This window comes from Dromaius novaehollandiae, chromosome W (genome assembly GCF_036370855.1).
Source record: "Dromaius novaehollandiae isolate bDroNov1 chromosome W, bDroNov1.hap1, whole genome shotgun sequence".
Taxonomy (NCBI): domain Eukaryota; kingdom Metazoa; phylum Chordata; class Aves; order Casuariiformes; family Dromaiidae; genus Dromaius; species Dromaius novaehollandiae.
This window is the reverse complement of record NC_088130.1, coordinates 46,002,801-46,024,592: the sequence shown is the minus strand read 5'-3', so window position 1 is coordinate 46,024,592 and position 21,792 is coordinate 46,002,801. Positions and strand designations below refer to the sequence as shown.

The following is a 21,792-nucleotide window of genomic DNA, read 5'->3' as shown; positions in this document are numbered from 1 at the left end:
GCGCGTCGGGACAACGCCTGGGGACGCTCTGCCGTGACGGGACGAGCCCCAAAACGGAGCTGCAGCCGGAGCTGGTCTCCGCGCATGGCGGCGGGGACCCCCACGAGGGGCCGAGGCGCGGCGCGGCCCGGCCCTTCGCCCCTCCCGCCCGGCTGCTGGGGGTCGCCGAAGGAGACGCCGCTCGGGCGACCCCATCGGGCCGCCGGGGGGGGGGAGAAGCGCCATCCCGCCTCCCCCCTCCCGCGCGCGGCAGTGAGCGGTTCCGGCGGCTGCGGACGTGGCGCGCCCCGCGTGCCCGCCCCTTCCGCTCCGGGCGCCTGCGCGCGTGCGCCCGGCGGCGGGGTGCGCGCGCGCGCGGCGGAGGGCGGGCGGCTCCCCTCACCCGCCCCCCGCGCCTGCCTGGCGGAGGAGGATGAGGCGCCCCCACGGCGGGGGAGGGGGCCGAGGCGGCTCCTGAGGGTCCCCCCGCGTCCCTCCCCGCTGCCGCGTCATGGAGGAGAAGTACAGCGGCCAGGCCTTGGCCGCCGGCGGCGTGCTGGGGCCCGTGGATGTGCCCAGCGCCCGGTAACGGCCGCGGCGGGAGGGGGCCTCGGGGCGGCCTCGCGCGGGGGGGAGTGGGGAGGTCGCCGTCCCGGTCCCGGTCCCGGTCCCGTCCTCGTCCTCCCCCGCCGTGGGCGCTGCCCCTGGCCGTGCCGGGGGTGCCGGGAGCGGGGCGGCCTTCTCCGCCTGAGTCGCTGGGGCCTCTGGCGCCGGGAGCCGGTGTTTGCGGAGGGGCCGGGGGTGCCCTCGCTGCGCCGTGCGCCCCGTCAGTGGGGCTCCGCGCTCCCCTTCCCTAGGGCGGGCGGTTAAGTGGGCGCGGTGGCTCGAAACGCCTCTCGTCTTCTCTCCTGCAGGCTGACCCGGTACATCGTGTTGCTGTGCTTCTCCAAGTTTCTAAAGGCCTTGGGGCTGTTTGAATCCTATGATCTTCTGAAAGTGGTCCACCTTGTACAGTTCATCTTTATAGTGAAACTGGGGTGAGTGTGCTTACGGCAAAGCCTTGTATACTCTAGTTTCAGCGTGTTTTTTCTGTGTAATTTTTTGTCCATGTCAAGCTCATACTTTGCATTGCATTTTGTTTAGATTAATTGAAGGGGAAAAGGCATAGTGGTGGATCCAGTAATGTTCTGATCGTAATGTTTTTGCTTCTTAAACATACTCACTGTAATTTCAGAAACTTTGAAGTCTGTGCTACTTTAAAATGGATGATGCTGTGACAGTTCTGAGCATAGAAAATTCAACTGCTTCCAAATTTTCTTATGACAAGTATAGAAGACAAGCTTTCTTCTTTATCGCTTACATTTCTGTAGTGTCTGTGTGCTTCAACTGCCATCTTTCCCTGATTGGGAACTAAAGTCTAGAAACTGGTAGCAAGTGTTACAGCATCAGCCTTTGCCAGCAGGCAGCCACAGTCTTGCTTCATGTTCAGCTGATATGTTGTAGAAGACCATTTCTGTAATAAACCTGGCAGAGTTGTCTACCACATTCTTACCTATTATTTAAATTTTTGTTTACATTTCTGTGCTTCTCACTTGAGTGTTCCCAAACACTGTAGCTTCTCTCCCCTTTGCTTGTTCTTGATCACAGTGGAGAAAGGAGTATATTCTTTCATACTATTTCTAACAAGATTGTGTATTCAGTGTTCCATATATGGAGAAGCTTTTGGGTATATGTACCTTGCTAATAAAAATTTAATATTAGTATTGTAACTGTATTTCTCAAAACTTTTCTGTCTGAGGAGATCAGTTATTTTGGTCTTTATAAATCATGGAAAAACTTCTCATTAGCTATTCTCTAAAGAACTTTTGTGTAGAATTGACCAGAACTGAATTTCACCTGCATGAACTCTTTTGTTGATACCAGATATAAGTAAAGCAGTAGAGAGAATGCAAATAGTGAGTGTGGTCACTGTTGTTTTTTAGTGGAAACTGAGTGATGTGAGAAGGGAGAAACTTAGTTATTTAGAGTTGATCAGAGAAAATGTTCTCCTTTTAACAGGTCTGCGTTTTTTATGGTTTTGTTTCAAAAACCATTTTCTTCTGGAAAAGTGGTAACAAAGCGTCAGGTGAGTTGGCATATATGTAATAGTAATTTACATCTTTGTAGATATTTTTGACAACATGACTTACCAGAAATTGCCCAAAAAGTGGGAAGAAGGTTATTTGATTTGGAAAACATGGCTGCAATTTCCAGAAACATTTAACTGATCTGCATTTTTAGTTTTTTCAGCTGTCATGCGAATAGTTGAGAGTACGGTGAAAAGGTTGGTCTCTGACTCCACGCAAGCATCTGCTTTGAGAATGGGATTTTTAAAAAGAACTTCTTTTGTCTGTTTAGCTGATTCTGACGATTCCAGAATGGCAAGTCCTGGACTGTCAGAATGCAGAAGTGCTGAAGTTGCGCCTCCTTCGTGAGAGTGCTTTTTCCATGCTGCATTGTGTTGAGGGTCCAGCCTGTTTGCTCTTCAGACTTGTGTTGAGTTTCCAGTCTGCAGAGAGATCAGAGATGGGCTCAGATTGGACCCTGCTATTTGAAAGAAATAATCTTTCTCTTCTTTCACCTCTTCCCTGTTCATCTTGTTTATATGCAATTGTGTGTGCAAAAACTTCATACACGCGCAATATTTGCTCTTATCAGTGTATGCTACATGGACAGAATCTGAAGGATAGCCTCAGAAACCTTCCAAATGTAACTGCTTTTATGATTAGATGTTTTGGTAGAATTTTAAAGCGTGAATAGAAATAAATCACATCTTTGATTTGTATTCAGAAAAATCTGTCCGTTTAGGCTTTCTGTTTTGCTAAAAAGCCTTAAATTCTAGATTTTGGAGGTGTGATATTTGTTGTAGGCACTTTGTCATCTTTAATGTATTTCCAAAAATGAACTGTTTAAAGACTTGCATTTAAAGTTTACCATGTATGGAATAGTCCCAGTTGAATTACACATTACTTCCTGAAGAAAGAATTAAACATATCATAAATATTTGTAGACTTAAGATCTTAGTCTCTTTATCTTGGATGTTTTAGCTAGCATTGTGTGTCTATCAGATGTATACGATATATTACAAAATAAACAGTTTTTGATAGGTAAATGATCACAGTTCTTCAGCCTGTATCTAAAAGCCTGGGGATTGTTTATTTGTTTTTTGAAGAGCTCTCAAACTGTACTATAGAATCTAGTAGGGAAGAAGTAAAAAACTCCGATTTTTATTTTGTCCAAACGAGCTTTAACTGCTTGCAAAGGAGGCAAGAAGGGGGTAATCATACTCCACATTTTGCATGCTTTGCAGAGCATATTTTCCTCTCTAGTTCTGGAGCCACTGTGCTAGAAGAATTAACAATGGGGTTTATTTTGAAACTGTGGAGGAAATGATAATGAAATATCTTTCTTTTGTAGTGGATCAAAATTTTGAAGCATGCTGTTGTGGGATGTATCATTTCACTCTTGTGGTTTTTTGGCCTTACTCTTTGTGGACCACTGAGGTAAATGTGTACAGTAAATAATGCTTTATCTTTTTAAGCTAATTTTTGTGACCTCTCCGTGTGTTGCATGTTGTTTTTCGTTTTCTATCTGTCAGCCCGTGATGCCAGACGCTTGCTTTTTTGAATTTTAAAATGACATTTGTGCTTTTTCCTGTAAATTCTGTTGTGCTTGGAAAGAGCTACATAGAAATGTCTCATAATTCTCCTTATCCTTTCTTTGACAAGATGCCAGTGACACTCTTCATAGTGCTTAAATTGTTGATATGACTGATACAGTAAGATTACTGCCTATTGTGCTGACTGTGGTTTTCATTGTTTCCCTAGTCTTATCTCTGTAATCACACTTGTTTACTTAACTGTTGAAATCCATGGCTTGGCAGCTACCAATAGCAGTTTGTATTACTCTGTCAGGTGACTAAATTCATTTCCTCATTTGTTGCAAGGCCCTGTTTTAGTCTCCGATTTTATGCCTGTGCTGTGTTGCAATTTGGTAGCAGTAGTGCATATGATCACTTGTGGTATTTGTTAGCAGTACTGATGAATTTCATCATAACAATAAAAAAAAATGTTAGACTACCAAAATGAAGGTTAACAGTTTAGAAAAGTGAGAGTGAAAGGAGAGCCTTAAATGATGCATTTTGTCAAATCGAAACTTTCTTTTGCGCAGGAGAAGGCATGCCTAAGTATAAGATTTCTTAAATAAGTACTGTAGTGTCTTTCTGATTGCTGACAGTCTTACAAACAGAACCACTGACATGGTCCCTATTAGGCTGTATTGCTATACTGAAGAGAACAGCAGAAGCATTTGGTAGACTTGACAGAGACTTACTTTTGTGTTCTGCTCTGGAAAGCTGTCAATACAGCTTGTCAGTTGGTCCTTGCTACCTGAAGGAGACAGCATGCAAGTCTCAATTTCAATTCAAATTCAATTTCAATTCTCAATTTCAGCCATTAAGAGGCTCTGGGGGTGCATAAACTACTGGACCATCAACAGCTCAATAAGCAGGATGTAATATAGCAGAGCAGGGCTGCTTTTTTGGGGAGCCAGAAAGTACAAACTTTAGTTTACATAAGGTATTGTCATGGGAATATTAATTTCACCTTGAGCAAGTTAGTATCTTGTTGCGCTACAAAAAGATTACAATTTGAAGTAATCCATAAATGAATAATCGTAATTTGTTACTTCAGCTAGGAAATTCTTTGTTTTGTGGCATGTCTAGCTGTCACCAGCTAGATCTGTTTCTGGTGAAGGCTTTGGATTTGCAGTTATCCTTTCAAATTTTTTAAACTTGCTGTAAAAATTGTAGGTTAAATCTCTGATCTCCATTTCACTGAGTTTTAGCTGAAATAATATATATGAAGCTTGTGCAGCAATTGCCTTGTAAATGAGCTAAGTGCTTATGTCTGTTGTCTTTTCTTTATTTTTTGTATAGGACATTGTTGCTGTTTGAGCACAGTGATGTGGTTGTGCTATCACTCCTTGGTGTTCTGTTCACAAGTTCAGGTGGAGGACCAGCAAAGGTATTTAAATATATTCTGAAAAAAGTAAAAGCCATTGTATGCTAGAAGTACAAGTATCTCTTCTTTACCCAGAACAAACAGTATTTCAGATCTATGTTTGTGAAATATAATAATAAATAAATAAATAAAAACCCTGCAATTCTTAGTTTTGATAGTGGTGCAATTATAAGATGTACTACTTGAAATAAGAAAGATGGCATACACTGAGGGAGAAAGAGTAGGTGAAGTTGTTTAAGATCCATGACAGACATGTGAGAAGTCTTTTTGTTTGTAGGCAGAAAAAAACCTTGAATGTGGTTTCTCACTTCAGCATTCTTCGTACAGGGATTTTGGGTTCAAATTGACAAAAGGATTGTGTGTACCTGAAGTGGTCTTGGCCTTGAGGCACTGAAGTCCGGGAATAAAGCCTCCAGATTCTTGCCTAGACTCCTCAGTATTCTGTAGCTTTCCACATACATACACTTTTTTTTCTGCCAAGGAGTTCTCTGATTAAGTTCTGCATGGGCCTGTGTCTGCTGAATTATTGGCCCCAATCTTGCACTTAATCAGAGATCTATACATGAAACATCCTTTACCTGTTCATTACATTACATTACATGTTCAGTTTCATGGGTATTGTCTAATTCTGCCTAATGAGTCCTGCAGGTAATGAGCTCATCCCAGCACCTAGCAGTCATGGCCACTTTCACTCAAAAATAGTCATAGTTGAAGGAAACTACCTTATATCACATACCAGAGACTAAGGTATTGCTGTGTAAGAGGCAGTCTGCCTTTTGTGCTGCCTCAGGCTATTTCAAAGTCTGTGTTGTAACTTCTGTTGGAATGCCCTGACCACTTGTAAACTGGGCTTAGAATGGAGTGAGTGGCACACCTCTCTGCTCTTTCTGACACTTTACCAAAAAATTTTCAATGTTCAGGGCCTCCAACATAAAACTATCTCGAAGATAAACTTTCTCCAACCAGATGCTTAAATGATAAATGTAGAACTTTGCAGAGGTTCTTTGTGAATCTGTATGTTAGAAGCTTACGCTTGGTAGCTGAGCTGCATGCCTAGTAAGGCCAAACCAAGGGAATGATAACCCCATCTTCTGAATGTTTAAGCTTTGTGAAATCAGCTAAAATCTAAAGAAAAGTCAGCTGACTTTCTGAAACAAGAATGTGGTAGCCAAATTTGACTTCAGAAATTATCATAACAATAGTTTTTAGCTGTGGATCTATGTTTCATGAAGATGGTAAATACAAAAAGTGTAATGTTCTAAGTCAGGGTGATGAAAGCAGAGGATGCTGGGCTCCCTCTGTCCCTTTCACAGGACAGCACTGAAGAACTCTGCTTCCTTGGAGCATTTGCACAGTGCTCTAGCTGTTGCCTCCCGTTGGACAAAATTTGACACTTGGTCCACTTTTAAGCTACGACTTGTTTATAGCCCCTTGATACCACCAAGTATTAAACCATCATGCTGAAGCAACTGTGTGTTCTGGCGGAAGTACACCATGAAGAAAGAAACAGTCAGGCTTGATATTCATAACATACAGTCTCCTAGCTTGTTGCAGTGGTGGTTTGCCCCAGCTTACCTGGCATGTCTGAAGACCTAAATTAGTATAAAATTATATTGTCAAGGTCACTTTTTCAAAAAACGTTTTTTCTTTTTTGGTTGAATAAGAGAAACGATATGCTTACATTGACCAGGAAGGGGGGAACACTTCCTGGAATCTTTAACATTTATCAATTACAGCATGTCATAAAAATGTTTTTTTTTTTTCTAGACAAGAGGTGCTGCGTTTTTCATCATAGCTGTCATCTGCCTATTGCTTTTTGATAATGATGATCTCATGGCTAAAATAGCAGAACATCGTATCCTTTCTTGTTATGCGTGGGGAGAATAAAAATCTTAACTGACAATGCCTGTCAGAAGCATTGTGTTTGAGTATAGGAGCAGAGAGAACAGAATGCTAAGTTGAATGTGCCAAATTAAATGTGCATATATTTTTCTTGATAGGAATCCTCACTTACAAGACTGCTACAGTACAAGATTTTACTTTTATATGTAAAAACGCTGATATTTATAGTCAATTGAATGGCATTGATTACTTTGGTGATAAAATCTGTAACTGTATTCTGAGTTAAATTGTAGTTATGGATCCCTTTCCTGTTTGCTCATATCAGATCACTTAGGATTGCTAGAAGCTTTCTTGATCAGCTTTCCTCTTGGAGAAATTCTAGAAATAGTGGCTATTGCTTAAGAGTTTTCAGTAAATGGTTGGCTGGCCTGGCTGACAATCTTTTCAGGATATCCAGAAAGATAGTTTTGTACTCTTACTAATATGGTAGTTGTCTCAGTTCAGCTGCTAGGCTGAAAAGCAATGTGAAATACCCTGCAATAGCTTCAGCAACGATGGAGTCTAAGCTGCAAATGAAAGCTGATAAACATGGTTCCTAAGCCAATGCATAAATTGGAAGTTTTTCAGAAGTAAGTTTCCAAGAAGTCATCTCATCTTAATTAGGTGTATTGGAAAAAAGTGGTACATCTAAGGATGGACAGTAACAACAAAGCCCATAGCTGATAGCAAGGTGAGGGTCAACTTTCTCAAGGATGAAAAGAGCATGGAATTACAGAGGCAAATGGTATATTCAGAAATAACTTTGATTAATCAACTGAGTTTTCAGTGAGTAAATTCATTGTTAAAGTGCCCTCTAGTTGATTTGTGAAAAGCTATCATTACTTCAATATTTGCTGGATTGTGCTTGTTAATTAGTCTAACTTTCTAAAGTTTCAATATTTATAAACTCAAAAGAAATGATCAAATTTTAGACACTTCACTGTTATAATGCTTTTAGTGAAAATGAATCTAGCTTTTAATGCTATTGAGTTTATTCTGTTATGTTGCCTGAATTAAAGCATTAAGCCATGTATCGTGACTACCTTGTATGCACTATTTAAAGAGACTCTGCCTTAATATTTTAAAATACTTATTTTTTTCAAATACTTTTAACTACTTATCTTTTGTGGAAACATTTTCTTCCTTTCTGAACTTTAGGGATCTACCAAACTTCAAAGCTCAGTTTGCTTTCTTTTGCTTTCTGTGGTCTTTTGCTACCTCTATGTGTTCTTTGGTTTAAAAAAAAAATCAAAATAAAATTCTTCCTTAATTTTTTTTATTTAGCTGAAGGGCACCATGACAGTGCTCTTACCCATGTTCTGTATACAATCATTGCTTTCCTGGGTGTTGCAGATCACAAGGTAAATAACTTCTTGTTTTTTAGTTGGCTGGTATTTATCTAAGTTTTATTGGTAGGAATTTCAGTAGCTCAGAGTGGGGAGTTAAGCCAAACCTGAATCAAAAACAGCAAGAAAATTCGACGTACGTTCCCCTGCCTCTGCCCCCTTCCCAGCTGGAACAGAACCAGCACTGTGATTTTTTTACGTCCTTGTTGAATAAGAGCCAATTAGATTTCAGCTGAACACAAACTAGGAATGAACTGAAACATGCAGCAAGCCAAACCATACAATATACAATGTTTTGTTGCTGCTTCTTTATTCTTCCCCAGCCTTTCCTTTAGGTTAGGGGCCTGTATTTGAAGACAAAGATTCTGATACTTCTGTGTCTCAATAGTATAATCCTATTATAATTGGTGGGATGAGTAACTGTGTATCAGAATCTTACTGTGTGGGACTGACCTGGGTGATTGAGCTTGTCTGTTAGGTTAGTCTTGTTGCTGAAGTGGGTGTATTGGGGACTGAAACGGGGCGAGGGAACCCTGAACATCTGTAGCAGCTGAGAAAGTGTTAATGTGAAAATAAATTAGATGTTTGAGTGCGAGACTGGTTAACTATGCACAGAGCACGTGTGATCTAAGAGTGATAGGAGGCTGTTTCTGTGTGTGGAGTGTCTTGTGATTCATTTATGGAACAATTTTGAATGAAAATATTGTGAAGTATTGTGAAGTATATCTGAGGGTACAAATAAAGGTAAGGGAATGAAAAGATTGTGAAAGTATTAGAAAAGGCTCAAGTGACATGACATTTTTGAGCTTAACATGGACTTTCAACACTTTTTGTAGATAGGGAAAGTGTATTTTTTTAATGTAAATACTGTGGTTTTTTGGAGTGAGGTATTCAGCTCATAAGAAATGCTAACAGAATCCCTTTCTGTTTTCAGGGAGGAGTGCTGCTTCTGGTGCTGGCGTTGTGTTGCAAGGTTGGTTTTCACATGGCTTCCCGAAAGCTCTCTGTAGATATAGGTGGAGCCAAGCGTCTACAAGCTTTGTCTCATCTTGTTTCTGTCCTTCTGTTGTGCCCATGGGTCGTCGTCCTCTCTCTTACAACAGAGGTAATACAGCAAGTACACATTAACCAACATAACTCATTTTCTGTAATGCTTCAGCTCGTGAAGAGTGACTTAAATCTTTCCTTGACAACTTTGGTGGTCTTAAAGGTGTTTTAATCTTTGCTTTTCTAATAAGCTCTGTATTTGAAATAGTTTTCTGTATTTGATGCACGTCTTTGCATGATAACTTTATTTCCTCTTTCTGGCTTCAGACGTTATATCCTGGATTCTTCTACTAACATTGTACAAGGATTAATGGCTATATAAATACAGGGCTCTTTTTTCCTGAGTATATACTGTAATTTAAAAACATGTTCATTATGCCTTCCTTTTCAGGGAGAGTAAACCAATGCAAATATGATATTTCTTTTACACCTATGAAAGTATTTTAAATAAGCTACTGTAATGCTCCTTACTTATATGTGTCTTTCTATAGTTTGAATACTGGTTTTCTATGATAGAACTATTTATGTTGATGTATTGTTGAAATTATTTATAAAGAAAGTGCACTAGATTTAATGCTGCATATACAACTGATCTGATAGTGAACAATCCTGTTTGAAATACATTTTTTGTTTCAGAGTAAAGTAGAGTCCTGGTCTTCTCTCATCATGCCTTTCATAACAGTCATCTTTTTTGTTGTGATCCTGGATTTCTATGTGGAGTCTATATGCTCTGTCAAGATGGAAGCTTCCAAGTGTGCTCGATATGGATCCTTCCTCATTTTCATTAGCGCACTGCTTTTTGGCAACTTTTGGACACATCCAATAACAGACCAGCTTCGAGCTATGAACAAGCCACCACACCATGAAAGCACAGAGCACGTTCTTTCTGGAGGAGTGGTAGTGAGTGCTGTTTTCTTCATTTTATGTACGTATTATTTATCTTTTAATAAATCTGTTAAATTTGTCTGTGTTACTTGGAACCCATTCTGAAAATGTCTCTGGTCAAAATTCTTTTGAATGAGCTTTTATGGGTTTCTTTGAATACATGGACATGCAATTTTGTTCTGTTTTACTGCCTACAAAAAGGAATATAATAGATCTGTTTTTCTATTGTGGAAGTGATGATCTAATCTAACATAGCAGTAAAATCTAATGGTAAACCTCAAGATGAAGTTGATAATCACTTTGCTGCCTTAGTATTGCACATAATCTTCGAACACTTGCATTATAAAATTGCTGTGAAGCTTAGAAACAGCAACAAAAACTTCAATACGTTTCCTTGCAGCTGCCAATATCCTGTCCTCCCCCTCCAGGAAAGGGCAGAAAGGCACCCTTATTGGCTATTCTCCTGAAGGCACTCCTCTGTATAACTTCATGGGTGATGCATTGCAGCAGAGCTCTCAGTCGTTACCCCGGTTTATTAAAGAGTCACTGAAACAAATCCTTGAGGAATATGATTCTAGACAGATCTTCTACTTCTTGTGCCTAAATCTGGTAAGTGCATGCTTTCTTCCAAACCTAATCACATAGTACAGTAAGAAGAGTTGCTCTAAAGGTTCCCATGTTTGTTTGTGTTTTTAAAGTGACCGTTGATACAGCAGCCTCACTAAATGGAATCTTAAAATAGATTCTCATGCCAATCTTACTATAAGTGGCAGGACTGATTGATTTGTTGTCACAATGGGGTACTGGTTTTATGTATAACTTGTACCAGTAAGTAAATAATTGTATAATGATTAGAACAGTAGGGTCTCACTCAAGATTGAGGTATGTCAATGTTACCAGCAGATAACCTGAAACTAGTGAGGCCTTCAGGGATGGGGATAGCAAAACAGTACAGTGGAATTGAGTAATGTCATTTTCGGAATAGCCTTTTATTTCTCGCTTCTCTTTCTCTCCAGAATAGGAAAAAGATAATGCAGTAAGCAGAACTGATAGGATTTCATGGCAATTTTCCAAGAAAATAGGGGGGAAATACTTGAAGCACCTGTTATATCTTGAGGAATTACATTATGGAAACTGAAATATAGGAAAGAAGAAAGTTTAACTTCGTAGGCAGATCAGTTAATAAAGAATATTTAAAACATACAGAAAGAAATATGTATTAAATGTTTCCTCACATACCCTTCTCAAAACTAATTTGTAAGATTTAAACAGTCAACTAATGAGTTAGGAAATTTTTTCCAGAACAAGCTGTTAAAAAATAGTAACTGGAAATAACTTTAACTGCATTTTAATAAAATGGTTTTCTGAAGCCTTCCCTCTGATTCATGATCCATAGCAGAATTGATAGTTATTTGGATATAATATTTGGATTTGCTGTGAACAATGCTTGCTTTTTTGAGGACTCCAAAATCATTATCAGATAAGACAATATTGGACTTTCCTATTCAAATAAATCGGAGGAATAAATTATTGACAGCAATTAATTTGGTCAGTTGTTGGCATTCCTAAATTTTTAGTTATTTCAGCCACCCTGTTGATGTGAGATATTATTTAATATTACCTCTCTTGATAATTTGCTATTATATCTCTCTACATAGAGTGCTTAGGCTAGTCTAACAAATGAAGAGCAACTACCTTCTTTTAAGTATTTATAACTTGGCAGGATGTATACCTAAAAGTGTTTGTATTTTATAGGAGATAAAAATCTCTCATCTTTAGGGATTAGATGATTTTTTTTTTCCTAATTCAACTGGATCTTTTTCATCATTTAATGATTTGCAGTGGCTTTTACAAAATGAGCCTGTAAGTGATGACTTCCAGGCTTCCAGGTAGCTACAATAATTACACAAGTTTTGCCTTTCCTGATTGATTGTTTCTATAGACAGTGTGACTGAAATAGATGTAGAGACAGCATTACTTTTATGCTAGTAGTAGATCCAGTCAGAGTAGATCATTGTTGCTTTGCATCGGGAGGTGCTGGTTTGTTATGATCCCTGTAAGAAAGGCACTCAGATTCTGTAAAGAATCTCATAATATGCTGTTTATTAGAGCTAACACTATAAGGAAAAAGAGGATTAGTATGGATTATCTCATGCTCCTTCACATGCTGGGAACCCTGAGTTGTAAAGCATCAATCAGGGTGCAGCATGACATGCAGATCTAGTCTTCAAAAGGATATCCCATTTTGGTCTTTTAAGCTCTTACAGGGTTATCTTAATAGAAAACAATTCTATTCATCATTTCTACTGTCAAATGAAAAGGATGTTCCCATGAGAAATTGTTTCTGCACTTTTAGATAAAGACAAGGACACACAGGTGGTGTAATCGCCAGTGCCAAGTGGGAGCTGCCTACAGGCTCCTTCATTACAAATAGCTGGCTAAGTTTATCCTGTGGCCAAGGAATATGTGCAGTACAACACAGGCCTGAAGGCTAAACTGTACGTACAGCGTGGCACAGCGCAGTGCAGGCCTGTGCCTACTCAGGTTAACTGTTAGTGGATCGCTAATTCTTCAGTGTACAATGGTTTTCTGGTTAGGTTCTCTACAATTGTGAAGTAATGGAATGCTTAAAAGTTACACTGCACAGTGCTATTTACAATCCTACATAAAAACTTTGGTCTTCTCTTGTAGCAGGTTGCTTTTTTAGGTCTAAGGCTTTGGGGGAGTTGGTTCAAAAAATGTCTCATCGAATGTCTCATTGTAGACTCAGAATATATTACCTGTTTTCTTTAGAAGAGAAACAAAATGGTTTAGAAATACTTTGAACAATACCTTTGAAAACTAGCAAGTGTCCTTTGAAAGAGCTTCATGGCAACGACCAAGATACTAAATGAAAATTTAATCTTCAGGGATAACTTCAAACCTTTTTTCATTTTAGGCATTCACTTTTGTGGAACTTTTCTATGGAGTGTGGACCAATAGCCTTGGTCTTATTTCTGATGGATTTCACATGCTTTTTGATTGTTCTGCTTTAGTGATGGGGCTTTTTGCCGCTTTAATGACAAGATGGAAAGCAACTCGCATATTTTCCTATGGGTATGTATATTAACTTTTTTAAGGACTATCTGAAAAGTTTTCTACTTACTCCTTCTCAAAATGTCCAGCTATAAAGATATGTTCAGGATGCTTAAATGATGCTTGTTTCTTGTCTTTTTCTCTTCCATTCATGGTCACGTCAATGCCCTCTTACCCCAGCCAAAAAAGTGTTCTGAAATGTTAGCACTTCGTTAGCATTAATTTCTACAAATAAAACTTTATCACTGTGAATATCATTTAGAAATTGCCTCTCTATAAATACGTGTATGTGTCAAACAAAAAATATATATTCAAAGTCAATGTTGATATGGGGACTTTGCTTCCACTGAAATTTTCAAAAATTGCATTGCTAAATTCTGTAGACATCTAGTACAGTAGTTTGAAGCCTTAAATGTGCAGTGTATATTTATTTATTTATTTATATATATACACACACACACACACACACACATATATATATATATATATATATATATATATATATATATATATATATATATATATATATATATATATATATTAAAAAGGAAGTACTTAGGTTGTTAAAGCTCTGTACTACTGGTGTAGGGGCAGTTGCAATCTAGCCACCTGACAGGCAGAAACAGATAACCCAGAAATCAATGCATGATTCTGTGTCATTGAGGGGAAAAAAAATCAAACTAATCTTTTCATAAGTTCATAATGCTGCCTTAAATGTATTATAACTTTGAAATGTGTTCAAGGTAGCTGTTCTTCCATCTGAAATGTATATATATGTTTGCTTTCAGGTATGGGCGTGTAGAAATTCTTTCTGGATTTATTAATGGGCTCTTTCTAATGGTAATTGCTTTCTTCGTCTTCATGGAATCGGTGGCCAGACTGGTAGATCCTCCAGACATAGATACAAATATGTTAACAGTAAGTTTTATCATTCTGTTTGAATGTTGTTTTGCACTTAATGGTTCGTTTATGTTCATCTTCATTAAAAAAAAAAAAAGAAAAAAAATATTTATTGCCTACTTAAGAGACCTAAACTATGCCTTGACTTTTTAGCATATAGTTCCGATTTTAAAATCCAAACCATATCTAGTTTTAAAGTATGAAAATATAGGAGTGATATAATTTAAAAGTTAAATTTATCTTTTTTTCCAAAGAGGTTACAGCTCTAATCTTCTTAGATGGCAGTGTTTCTATAGTGAAAGGTGCTAAGGAATTTATCATTCTGTTGAAGACTAAACTTAATTTTTGCTGTCATGTATGTCAATGTCAGTTGCTGCAAAAATGTTTTTGTACTTATCTGCAACTGAGATACCTCAAAAATCAGCTGGAATTCGGAAAGTTATGCTGTGTGTGCTAGTGTGACATAATCATGAAGCTGTCAGTAGCCAGACTAACTGCACATGTGTCTTGCTACCTTCCACAGCCTATTCAGGGACTCTTCACTAAAATTTTCAGGCTTCCATCCCTTTCCTCCGAAATGGGATAGTTTGTTTCCTTCACTCTAATTGCTTTAGATTGTGGAATTCTACAAGTCCTAGGTTTTCTTTCTCACACTTTCAGTTTCACTTGTTTTCTCTCCCCCAAATGAATGAATTTGTGCTGTTTTGTTCTCTTCAGTAACAGGAAAAGATTTTTATATAGGTAATACTAGACATGTGCATTGCTGGAGTCTAGGCCTGATTTTTCTTCCCTCCTTCCCCTACCATCTTCAATATTTGTTCTGTTCCCACTACTGATTTTTTTTTCCTTTGGGGCTCAGGCTGTGGAGGTGTTTTTACTGCTTCTATGTGAGTTCTGTCTGTATATCCACAGAAGGGTATAATAGCCCCTGAGCCGGACTCTCTTAACTCCTTTATTAGCTGGGATTATTCTCTTGTACTTGGCCAGCTTTTCAAGAGGGGGGTAGAAAAAATTGCAGACAGATTAAAAAGTGCAACTTGGCCTATAAAGCAGTAGTTGCTATCATTCCTGTATAATCTTTTTTGCAAGTGAGTGTTAAACTACAAGCTTTGCTTTGCTCTTCTGAACAATTTTGTCTCTTTCTGGAAGTAAATAAAATCAATTACTGCTTCCTAAAAGTAAAGTTGCTACCTTCTCCTGATTTGTTGATAGTAGGTTTTGCATTTTGGTGGTTGACACTGGGTGGGTTTTTTTGGGAGGATGGAGTGAATCAGATTTTTTTGAGAGAAGAAAATTCCTTCAAAACAAGCTTGCATAGGAAATTTTGCTGATGAGGAATCCACATTAAAATAATCCTTCTGTTGATGCTAAAATGCTTCCACAGTTTTTCTTGATTAACTATATAGTGTCTCTGATTACCTTGTTCTAGAAAATAAACTAGAGCATCTAGCAATATGTAATGAAGTTAAGGGCTTTTGTTTTCTGTCTCCCTCGCAGCCAGTCTCTGTTGGAGGGCTCATAGTAAACCTTGTTGGTATCTGTGCCTTTAGCCACGCGCACTCCCATGGGGCTTCTCGCGGAGGCTGTCACTCGCATGATCACAGTCATTCTCACCACGGGCATGGGCACAGCCATGGGCATGGGCATTCCCACAGTGACCACGGGCATGGCCATGGGCATTCCCATGGGTCTCCTGGAGGAGGCATGAATACCAACATGAGAGGCAAGTACAGATTGCTGAATCATAAATAACATAACCGGGGCTTCAGCAGATCTTGATTTTCACAGTCAAACTGAACTATGCATGGTTCTTAGAATCTCCCTCCAGAGGTGGTTTGACAACGTTTTGATGTAGTATACATGAATTTCTCAAACTCTTTATTCATTAATGAGTTTGGTTTGAAAAAACATAATTTGAAATGCTTTGCACAGCTTTGTCGGATTTGTGTGGTATCTTGTTAATGATTCTTAAGGACTAATAAAAAAAAATTAATTTTTACGCAATCATCGTAAACCTGATTGAAAAACCTTAAAGTCTTTGTTTCTAAGTTCCACCTAGAAATGCAAGTGCAAGATCTCTGTCTATAAAGATATTACCATACTTCTAGGTGTCATGTGACAGCTGGTTGTGAAAACACTGGGGGAAGGGATGAGAAGGAGAAGAAGGAAGGCAAACCAGTAATCTAGAATATTCTTCTATTTGTGGTTCAGAAGATAAGATGAAATATTTTTTTTCAAAGCTAAAATTGGAAACTGAGAAGGGCAATATAGAAAATCTTTTCCCCTACTACTTAGAAAATACTTACCAAGCATCTTATTTATTAAAATCTATAAAAGAATGAGGTGTTTTATGTAAGCTTCTCAGAGCTTAAGCATTTTAGCTAGTAGTCTCATATTTCATTGGTTATTTTACATCAGTTATCGTTTCATTGACTCTTCTGTTGTCTTGCATTTTTGTAAAGTCTGCTTATCCTCTTACTATTTCAACATTCTTTTATATCCTGATACTGAAGTAGCACTAATCTCACAAATAGTTAGAAGTTATTTTTCAGTGTCCTTCGAGTGTACACTAAGAATGCTACTATTAAAGCAATATAAAGGATTATTCCTAGCAGCAGCTGTTAAACAATCTATTTATAAAACTGGAGCAGGGTTGGAGTATAAATCCGAATGATATATTCACATCTGTCAACATTAACACAGCAGTAGATTTACAGTGATCTTTTTATCCTCTGTTAAGCATCAATGAATCCCAATCCCTCTATCAGGAGTTAAATGATTATGATATATATTGCAAATACCACTAACATTTAAGACTGCATTTGTATGTTTGGCTTAATCGGCAAATGCCTGACTAGATCATTGCGTGTGGAGTGAAAATGGTAATTTATACCAGTTTGTAGTCAACCATTAAGAAAGCTAACTGTTTTGTTTACTTTTGCACCAGGTTGGGCATGTATAGTTAGTATCATAAACCCCACTGTGTTTCCACTAATGAACACAGAAATACATTTTAAACTTTATTTTATACAGAAGCATTCAACTTAATCACCCAGTGTATTTTGTTTTCAGGTGTATTTCTACATGTGTTAGCAGACACTCTTGGCAGTGTTGGTGTTATCGTATCCACGATATTTATTCAGCAATTTGGATGGCTGATAGCTGATCCACTCTGCTCTCTTTTTATTGCTACGTTGATTTTTCTCAGTGTTATCCCACTGTTGAAAGATGCCTGTCAAGTACTTTTGCTGAGGATACCTCCAGAACAGGAGAAGGATCTGCATGCTGCTTTAGAAAAGGTCAGAACCAAAGTTTTAAGTGTTTTTGTATACAAACATACAAAGTTATAACTGTTAAACTCAAGTAGTTCGGTGTGACAGCTACCTTTACCTGAGACAACTTTTTATAAAATGTTGTCTAAAATCTATTTTGCAGAGATGCAACTTTTTCCCTGTGAAATATTTCATAGCAATACTCATGCACACAGAGAAGTTTAGAATATGTTCTTAAAAGTAATTGTTGGTAATTTTCTTTACAGATTCAAAAAATAGATGGAGTCATATCCTACAGAGATCCTCATTTTTGGTGTCACTCTGCGAGTGTTGTAGCAGGTACAATACATGTACAAGTGATGTCAGATGTGTTGGAACAAAGAATTGTACAGCAGGTGAGGTGAAATGGTTTTAGACCCTAATCATCTGCTACCTCTTCATTCCTTACTCTGTAACCCTATTTCTGTCACAGACTGAACTTTGAAGCGGCTGTTTGTGATTATTTCTGTAGGTATTAGTTAATGTCTTAGAGCTGGTCTCTAATGCCGTACTTCCCATTGTCTCCTATCCTGAGATTATTTACATAGATTTGTTTGCTAAGACTTCTGCCAAAACAAAAAAAAAATGCATCTATTCCCTTTCTCCCCCACACCTGCATCCCCCCCTCGTCTTTGGTTCTACTAAAAGTGGCAGTACATCTGCTGAGAAAAGGGGGACTAGGTTGGTCCGGTACTGCAATGCAGGCACTAAATGGGAAATGGGGAGATCTGGATGCTAGTCATGGGTTTATTACAGGCTTATTAATGTGATCTATCTGTCCTGGGTTTCTTTTTTTCTTTCTTAAAATACAAAAGATGTTCATTTCCGTATGCAAGGTACTGAGAATTAGCAGTTATGCTGAAGTCACAAAGCCATACCCTCTGAAGCTTATCCTGACTTTCCCGAAAATTGACTCTTTATGACGATGCTTTTTTAATTTATAGTATTTCAGACCCAGAATACTGTAAATCATTATATGTAAAATGTAGTACCAATGTTAACCATGCTAACTGTAATACCTAGGTTACAGCAATTCTTAAAGATGCTGGAGTAAACAACCTAACGGTTCAAGTGGAGAAGGAAGCCTATTTTCAACACATGTCCGGCCTCAGTACAGGATTTCAGGATGTCCTTGCAATGACTCAGCAGTTGGAATCCATGAAATACTACAAAGATGGTACTTACATCATGTGATAAGAAACTGTTCAATAGAGAGGATGTAAACAGTGAAGCTGTAGGATTCCATATTTGTATTTTTTGTCACAGGAACTTGCACATACATGTACAGAAACAAATGTACTATATATATGAATTTTTTAAACATAATATCTTTATTAAAATTGGATCAAGATGCTTTTATAAAAGAAGTAAGATGGACTAGAATATTTGCTGTATATGCGGAAATAATGGGAATCTTAAATACTGTACTTGGTGTTTATTAAACAGAAATTTTGCGACTTGTGGATGAGCACAGATATATTCCATACTTTCTCATAAGTATGGAACATCATAATTATAATTTCCTTTGCCATGGGAAATGGAAATAATTTAGGTTGCGATAGAAACAGAATCAAGTGAAAACTTTTTTTTCATTCAAATGTAGCTAGAAGACTTTGAATTAAAAAAACCTTTACATGTTTATTATGGGGAGTAAAAAATAAACAGTATGAAGCTTTTTTGCAGACTTTGTTTTATAGGAATAGAAATACACAGTTTTTATATTACATCTGCATATAAAACTGGTTTCTAAACTTGAATTCACTGCATCAAAGCAAATGGATGTTACCATTCTAATTTATCTCAAACTATTTTTTAAGGATAAAAATCGACCACTTATATTAACAGTGAGTAATGGGAAGAAATAAGAATGGCAGATGCTTTTCTTTTCTTGTACTGTTTTTGTTTGTGTTTCCTGGACAGACTTAGTCAAAAAAAAAAAACACTGTGTAAAATAACTATTTTGTACTTTTTGTATGGCTAACTGAAAATGCAATAGTTTAAAGCATAAAGTAATTCACCAGTAAGCATCCACTTTCATTGATCCAGCTAAACTTTACCTCTTCAAGACAGAATATTCTGTCACTTGCATGTGTTTTTTCCCCTATAGAATAGCTAATTGGATGGACTTAGTATTTACAGATTTTTTTGTGATAATTAAGTATTCTGTGACTTTCAATTGTGCCAAAATCTGTTTTACTTTGGAAGTTAATAGATCTAGGAGAGTAACTGGAGAGCAGCTGAGTGACCTGGCAGTGAAATCTTTACTATTTGCAGCTTGCTCGTTACTAAAATGCTGTTCAGTTTGTTAGAGAATTTTTCTCTTGACTTATTCAATATCCGCTATCAGCTGAAGCAGCTGAATGACTGGCTAGGCAAAAAGAAAAGAAACTTGCCATTCTGGATAGATAACAGGCATCCCTGATCTGGGTTTAAAAAAAAAATAAAAAGCTCAAACTGTGCCATAATACAGCTGCACATCTACTGTACTTAATTTTGCCTTTGTGTACTACCTAAGGAAATACTCCAGATTTAGAATGCTAAACTATGTAAGCAGTCTGGAACTTGGCAAGTTATTGCAGCAAATTGTAAATTGAAACTTCTTTTTTGAAAAGAGAAAAGGAGCATTTGAGAAAGAATTATGTATGTTGGGATCTAAATACTTGCAGAGAAGACGATCTCTATCTTTAGGGAGAACCTGTTAACTGGACAAAAACAACATGTCTTCAGAGGTAGTTATCCTTACATCTGTTAATCTGTCTTCCTTTGCTCATCTGTTGTTCTACCTGTTTGAAAACCTGTAAGTATTTTCCTTGTAATTCAGCAATCAATTCAGTGGCTAGCAAGAATGAGTACCTTCCATCATTTCATATATCATAGTAGTCTTACTCTGTCATATTTTCTTGTTCCATTATTCAGGATAGATACCTGAATTGATGCTAGTGGAGTTCAGCATAGAGTGATACAGGAATTACCTTATCAGATTATATTAAGCAGAGATGCATTTCGAAATGTCCTTTAGCAATTCTGCTTCTCTTGTGATGACTGTTTATGCAAACTGTAGAATTTCTTATGTATCTGTTAACTTTTCATTCCCTTCTCTTCTCCTAGTGCTGTATTAAAATTTCTGCAGTGCAGGACTGACTGACTTAAAGGAGAAGAAAAAAAAAAACCAGATTGACTGTGGTCAAAAGCTTCTAAAAGTTGCATTGCTTTCAGGTGACTTGTATATTCTGAATTGATCACTGTAAGTCCCTTTTTAGCACCTTATTTCTCAAGCTGGCACTGCAGAACCAGCAAAATATCTCAGCAGTAGCAGTATGAGAACTAGAAAGCATATTGCTTGGCCTGCTGATGTTAACACATAATCAGCTTGTACAGTGTACCTGCTGTAGGAGGTTACCCTGGGAAAAGAAAATTATTTGCAGTGGAAACTAATGGCTTTTGCAGCAGTTTGCTTGCCTGCCCACCTCCAGAAGGCTCAAGTCAGTTGGATAACAGTGCTGCAATTATAAGAAGAATGATCTTTCAGTTTATTGTTTGGAAAAAAAAAAAACTTTATTAAAGCTTTGGTTAATATTTATTTTTGCCACTCATGTTTGAGGTGGTTCAACCAGAGCTGGCAATATCTTACCCAACTGAGTATTAACCCAATCTTGGTAGGTAAATAAAAAGGGTAGTGATTTTTCTTTTCAAATCAATTTAGCTTAACATAATTGAAAACCCTTAATACCTGTCGCAGTTTTCTCTAAGCAAATGTGGATTTTCCAGTTGAGCCCCAAGCAACAGGACCGAGAACAAATGAGGGTAGCTGGGCGCGTGTTAGAGGATCGTATTTTCTCAGTGAGGATCAGCTATGACGTGGTTACCTGCCGTGGAAGTGCTAGCCTGCGTCTCAGCACGTGTTCAGCACTTTTCATGTTTTACCCAACACATGCACAATGTTGTCCAGATGAACTTGGCAGGAACAGACAACTGCAGTAAACATAGTCTTCCATATGTTAATTTAACAAAAGCTGTTATCTGACTTCAGGCTTCCCCACATGATCTATTAGAACTAATGCTGTAAGGGCGATTTTTCAAGTATAGGCCAATTGAAATATTTTAATAACTACTTCAGTGTGGAAGTTCCTATTCTAGTCATTTGATCTGTATGCAGACAGTTGCAATGAAACACTTCTGTTTTAAATCAGTTTCATCTTTGGAACTGCAGCTATGAATTGTACATTTGGCAGCAAGCAATATGTGTATATAAAATGAGAAAAAAATAAATTTATTTTTCAAGAATGTTTTAATTTTATGTAGTGCATC

The 21,792-nt window shown here is 38.0% G+C and overlaps 1 protein-coding gene across 2 annotated transcripts; it reads left to right on the top strand.

Annotated features, from left to right (window-relative positions):
* Positions 1-295: 295 nt before the first annotated feature.
* On the top strand, positions 296-21,776 carry SLC30A5 (solute carrier family 30 member 5). Of its 2 annotated transcripts, none has more exons than XM_064500809.1 (16): positions 296-564; positions 894-1,016; positions 2,038-2,104; positions 3,436-3,521; positions 4,955-5,042; positions 6,807-6,894; positions 8,205-8,281; positions 9,201-9,239; positions 9,950-10,238; positions 10,599-10,807; positions 13,137-13,294; positions 14,062-14,191; positions 15,671-15,896; positions 17,246-17,472; positions 17,712-17,840; positions 18,508-21,776. In XM_064500809.1, exons 1-16 carry the CDS (start codon positions 491-493, stop codon positions 18,676-18,678), a joined length of 2,181 nt encoding a protein of 726 aa, XP_064356879.1. In that variant the 5' UTR covers positions 296-490; the 3' UTR covers positions 18,679-21,776. The 2 variants fall into 2 exon arrangements, with proteins under 2 accessions (XP_064356879.1, XP_025962509.2); XM_026106724.2 differs by having other exon boundaries at positions 9,201-9,371.
* Positions 21,777-21,792: the final 16 nt, after the last annotated feature.